At 38.8% G+C, this 6448-nt stretch overlaps 1 protein-coding gene across 1 annotated transcript in view; it reads right to left on the bottom strand.

Moving 5' to 3' along the window:
- Positions 1 to 496: 496 nt before the first annotated feature.
- The window catches only part of jade2 (jade family PHD finger 2), a 148386-nt gene continuing 142434 nt past the window's right edge, over positions 497 to 6448 (bottom strand). The window contains exon 9 of the mRNA XM_055148669.1: positions 497 to 922. Coding sequence (XP_055004644.1) covers positions 497 to 922 — 426 coding nt within the window. The remainder of the gene's footprint in view (positions 923 to 6448) is intronic.

Raw genomic sequence — 6448 nt, 5'->3', positions numbered from 1 at the left:
ACAATTTAAAAGTTAATCAGGCTGTTCATGTTTATGTTCCAGTACAGATATATGTTATAAGCAGCTCTTGAGGTCAAAATAAGTCCTCTGTGTTCTGTCTGCATCGAATTATGAAGCATTTTATTGTCTGGTAAACTGTAAGTGCATGTTAGCAAGGAGAAATTCAATTTGTTTATTTGGTTAAATACGTTCCGCGGCTCATCCAAGCTGCTTATTTGACCAAATAAACTTTTGTCCAGTTGACAAATTGAATTTCTCCTTTGCCCTGGATTCTACCTGGACAACTGAGGATTTTTCACTCATAGTTGTTGTTAGCTTTACCATGACAGCAAAAGGTCTCTAAAAAATTGGGAAAAGCACTTCTAAACTCATCATGGTGAGTAATGAAGATGCTCTGAATGCAGAAGGTAAGTGAGGAGAAACTTTGTAGCACTGCAAACAGTTTCAGATGATCGAGTTTCATGTTTTAAGAGTGTAAAAGTCAGGTACAGCGTCTTTACAATCCCTTGGTGTATAATGCTAAGACAGTAATTCGCAGCCTTACATCAGAGTGCGTCCCGTTGACGGCAGGAGGCGTGTGGGTGGTGGACTGTCCCAAAGAGCTCCCGTGGCTGAAGGCTTCTCCCGAGCTGGACCCATGGGTGCTGGTGTCTCCCGGGACAGACTGATGGGTGCTGGATGGTCCCACAGCAGACACAGGTGGGTTTGACAGTCCAGAGGGAGACACGGGCTGGTTGGACTGGGTAGGGTGGGACCCCTGGGCACTCGTCTGTCCCGCCATGGTCCCATGGGTGCTGCTGTGCTCCAGGCAGAAGGACTTGAAGCGGACCTCATCATTTTCGGCCAAAATGGTTTTCATCTCCAGACCGTGATCGAAGGCGCAGGTCACATGGAAGGCAACAATACAGGAGGGCATGGAGCACTGGAGACGAGAGGGGACAGTCTTAAGTATTTATCCAAGTTTTTATAGTTTTATCAGTTGAGTGTCATTTTGTGGTAAAAAAGTTGAGAAGAAAAGTACAAAAATACAGGAAGTAGCAGATTTCTAAAGAGTCCTAAAACAGAAAAGGAAAACAAAAATAAAAAAATAAGGAAGACATTTTTCTGACAACAAAATAAAGCTATTTTCATTTATTTTTATTAGTCTTATCATTATTATTGTGTAATGTAGACATAATTGGGCCAGTGTACAACTAGGAAGTCAGATTTTAAATGTCACCAAGTCATTTTGTTCATGTGTGCACACTCTCGTGGTAATTTTGTTTTGCAAGATCTTGTCCCATCGTTTACCAAGCTAATGAGAAAACGTGCTTTCTATTGTGTCTATTGTGTAATCTTTGTAAATTGTAAAACAAATTTGAGCATCTGAAATATTTATTTACATGACAAAATTATTATTAGTATATTTGCCAGTTAAATCCAGACAGGTATCTCTCTCTGGTATTTTTTATTTATATAAAAGGAGATCAGAGAATGGCCCAATCAGGTTAGTTTCTTTCAGTGACACATTTTAAACAAAGGAGCTCATTGGTGACTTTTAATTGAGAAGAAAATGACATTACTGTCCTCTCAGTTTAATGCGTCACTCATTGATTCTGCAGAAATCCACCGTGTTTTTCAATCCCCTGAGATATTTTTTTAGAACTCAGCGCTACTTCCTGCATTTTTGTACTTTTCTTCACAGCTTTTTTCCCACAAACTGCCACTTCACTGATGTAAAAACTATGATAAATATTTACAATTACCATCCCACCAAACCAAGTCAGAAAAAACATGAAAAAAATACACACTTTAAGGAGCCACAGCATATTAGACTATTTTCTGAGCCTGACCTGGAGTTGTGTTTTGTTTCATTCACACATGTTTAACACACAAACTCTGCATATTTAATTCTTCTTTCAAACTAAACACTGTTTCACCTCTGATACCTTCAGTATAATGATTTGGATAATTTTAGTCCTGGAATTGCCAGTCTCTACTGAACTAAGTGTAAAAGGTCAGGACATCACAAGGTGGAGCAGCATTTTGAGCTTTGGAGACAGACTAATAATAAAGGTTTACTCAAACATGTGTGAATGAAACAAAACACAACTCTGGATACGACTAAAAACACACAAATAGTTCATTTTGTGTAATATATGACCTTTAAATATCAAAACACTGTTGAACATGAAGTTAGTTACAAAGAAACGTAATAGAAGGAAAACTGTGTGTACAGATTGTCATGGGTGTAAAAAGTGCGGATGTCACTGTAAAACCTGCAGTGTTCTTCTGATAAAAGCTCCTGGTCTTTATTTAGAGCCATGTAGGAGGACATAATGTACACGGCGCCATCACACTTATGTAACCAACTCTGCTACTGAGAGAGAACTGCTGATCCTGTACAGCTATGTAAAGGCCCTACGCTTTTGTAACACAGGAAATATATGAGCAACTTCTGTTTTGCAATCACAATTCAGCTCACAATGCAAATTCTACACTACATTGTTGGCAGCTTTTACACACAATAAGACCCTATGGAGACACAGGGAGGGCATCTGACACACAGGGAGGACATTTGACACACGGGGAGGGCATCTGACACACGGGGAGGGCATCTGACACACGGGGAGGGCATCTGACACATGGGGAGGACATCTGACACACGGGGAGGGCACCTGACACACAGGGACATTTCAGAACATGTTTGTAGAGATCCAAACTACAGGGTTAGCAGCTTTTACACAGAATAAGAACCTGTGGACACTAATCTATTCTTTTTTGGTTTTGGTCACAAAACTATCCACTTCTTCTGAGTGTATACTTCACTGCAATTGGTTAAATCCACCTGTCACTCACTCAGTCACTCTACATGATCCAACCTCTGTGAAGTTGGCCCCCCATCAAACGCAAACCTACACAAAAACTCATTTGTGCTTCATCTGTGCCGTTTTGTGCGGCAACAGGTTTTGTTTGTGCGATTATGGTTCTAAAGATATTAGCAGTTTTATTTTTGGGTGATGACGTTATCCAGCCCCTCAAATTGTTTAATAGCCTCAAAACAAGCAGAAAATTATACAAAACATTTGTGTTTCGTTTGTGTTTTGTTTGTGCTGTGGTTGCTTGTGTATTGAGTATATTTCTAAAATGATTAATTATTATTTTTACCTCCGCCAAGGAGGTTATGTTTTTGCCGTTTTTTGTCTGTTTGTCTGTTTGTTTGTTTGTTTGTTTGTCTGTTAGCAACATAACTCAAAAAGTTATGGACCGATTTTGATGAAATTTCATTTTGGGGGTGATCCGGAAGAAATCCTGGATTCTGGATCACTTTGAAATTTTAGTTAACATTGTGGTAAATGGGGCCAAAAAATTTGTTTCTCAATATCTCGGTTAATTATTGACCAAACCCCATGAAATTTGACTCAGGGATGAACAATGGGATCCTCTCTCATATTCCAAAGGCTGATCCGGATCTGATCCAGAAGACTGATTTTATCGCAATTTTATATAAAAATGGGGGTAGTCCTTGGCGGAGGTCTGCGCTCTCTGAGTGCTTTTTCTAATTCATATATATAATTATAATTTATTATGTCATTTCTGTTCAGCTGACGGCAGCGACTTTACTAGTTCACTAGTTTTGTGCAGTTTTGCAAAAGTCACTGCGGTCAGCTGAACGGAAGTGACGTCATATAATATCCGCAAAAATAATAATGACGTCCTCGGCCCAAAATAAAACTGCTGATATCTTAAGAACCAGAATCACACAAACAAAACTTTTTGCAGCACAAAACAGCACAAACGAAGCACAAACGACTGACACCATTTTGTGGCGTTTTGGAGCATTCTGAAGCTTCCTGGGGGCTGGCTTACCCCAATTTGACCTTTAAAAGAATCATTACTATCTCCAAAACTAAAACAGCACAAACAAACCTTTTTGCAGCACAAAACAGCACAAACGAAGCACAAATGATTGACATAGTTTTTGTATAGGGTTGTGTTTAATGGGGGGCCAAATTCACAGAGGTCATGATCCAGGGGTTTTTATTTCACTATTTTGTCCCTACATCAAGACATGAACATTCATAACAGACCAATTAGATGCCTTCTACAACCTTGCTCCTGATTGGCTAGTCGCTTGCACCTGGATTTCCAAATATGGTCCCTGTTTGTGGATTAGCCGCTATAACTCGTAACAGGAGCTGAACGCTACAGGTGAAGTCTGTGTACAGTCCATGTGTCCAAATCATGTTCAAAAGCCACAAAAACCTTTGAAAAGGACTTTGGAAATCATCTGACATCAATATTAACCATAGACTGTATATATAAATGGACATAGCTAATGTGCTCCAGTAGGAAATAAGCATGGACACAAAGTAGTTCCTTCGAGCTCTGGTTGCAACTGATTTATACTGAAAAATCTTTGCCCCTCTCTCTGTACCTGCTGCTGTGAGTCCTGTCATTTTGGTCTTAAAATGTTCATATTAACCTGCCCTACGTGATCCTGGTGTTTTTATTTAGCAAATTTGTCCCTTAGCAATAAAATAGTGTCACGATATTAACATTTCTAACTCAGTTTGATACTTCCCATACTCTGATGATAATTTAAAAAAATCTTTATTGAAACAACACACTGTGATTGTCAACATTAAATAATAGCACTTTTTAATACTGCCATGTGGCCTGTTTTCTGTAATCTCCTGTTGTTCAGGTAGGTTCCACATAACTACATATATACATTAGTACATACAGGCTACGTATAAGCACACAACAGAGTGGTGAATCTTATTTACACTGAGCGTTTGATTTTCAGATATGTTAGGAACCGTGTTACTCACAAGTTATTTGCTTTCCCAGCACAAATAAACACACTGAAGCTCCAGCAGTTTTCACTTTTACATAGCAAAACAAAAACAGAACATGTGAATGGTGGAGATGTTGTATATGTTGCAGATGGTGTAGATGTTGCAGATGGTGTAGATTTTGTAGATGGTGTATATGTTGCAGATGTTGTAGATGTTGTAGATGTTGTAGATGTTGCAGATGGTGTAGATGGTGTAGATGGTGTAGATGTTGTAGATGGTGTAGATGTTGCAGATGTTGCAGATGTTGTAGATGTTGTAGATGTTGTAGATGTTGTAGATGTGTAGATGGTGTAGATGGTGTAGATGGTGTAGATGATGTAGATGTTGCAGATGTTTGTTGCAGATGTTGCAGATGGTGTAGATGGTGTAGATGGTGTAGATGGTGTAGATGTAGATGGTGTAGATGGTGTAGATGTTGTAGATGGTGTAGATGGTGTAGATGTGTAGATGTTGCAGATGTTGCAGATGTTGCAGATGGTGTAGATGGTGTAGATGGTGTAGATGTTGTAGATGTTGTAGATGGTGTAGATGGTGTAGATGTTGTAGATGGTGTAGATGTTGTAGATGTTGCAGATGTTGTAGATGCTGTAGATGTTGTAGATGTTGCAGATGTTGCAGATGGTGTAGATGGTGTAGATGGTGTAGATGTTGTAGACATAGTCATTATTACTGATCGAAAAACAAGTGAGTAAATGTCCAAATACATGTGTAAATGTAAGATTTGCCTGGTTGTTTCTTACGTCATGCAGTTGAACACCTCTCCAAGTCTGTGCTTAATGTAAAGTGGACTGTACAGTTCCACGCAGCAGGGATCCAGATGTGTTATTTAGATCTTTGAGATTTGAAGTACATGTTGAAGATTGGGTTTGAGTTGGCTGAGGGCAGTTATCTGGTTCTGTGGCGTGTGTGTAAACGCAGAGAGAGAGAGAAAGCCTCACAGAGGGTATCCAAGTGCTCACAGCTTCATACAGAATCAATACGAGCAGAACATAACAAAGAGCTCCATGTAAACAGATGGAGGTCATGACAGGACAGCGGAGTGATAAGAATAGCTGTGGAGTGTGTTAGCGTTAGTGATGTTAGCACGTTTGTTTATGGAGAAATGAGCTGAGAGGCTCACAGGCTAACAGCAGGAGGCTAAACACTCTGCACTTGCTTCAAACAAAGTCTTCATGTGACATTACTTTACTAATGAGAACACTTAGTGTAGGTTCAAATAAAAGAAGCAAAGGAGTATCTGCCATTCTATAGCAGATAACTCATTTCAATAACTTTTCTGATATCTGATCGGCCTGAACATTTTTAGGAAAATACCTATTTGTGATTTGTCTGACAAGCATCAGTCAAATGCTTTGAGTCAAGCCCCAGAGTGCGTGTGTGTGTGTATGTAGGTGACAGGTTGTATATGTCTGTATATGTTTTATACACAGTATGACGAGTTGTATACAGGTGCCCGTGTGCTCTCGGCACAGGCTGTATATGTTTATATATGTATGTTTGTGTATATATATATATATATATATATATATATATATATATATATATATATATATATATATATATATATATATATATATATATATATATATATATATTAGGATGAGTTA

The sequence above is a fragment of the Boleophthalmus pectinirostris genome, unplaced genomic scaffold (genome assembly GCF_026225935.1).
Source record: "Boleophthalmus pectinirostris isolate CB_2022bp ecotype Guang Dong unplaced genomic scaffold, ASM2622593v1 HiC_scaffold_12, whole genome shotgun sequence".
Taxonomy (NCBI): Eukaryota; Metazoa; Chordata; class Actinopteri; order Gobiiformes; family Gobiidae; genus Boleophthalmus; species Boleophthalmus pectinirostris.
The sequence above is the reverse complement of the archived record's forward strand: the minus strand, read 5'-3'. Positions and strand labels throughout refer to the sequence as shown.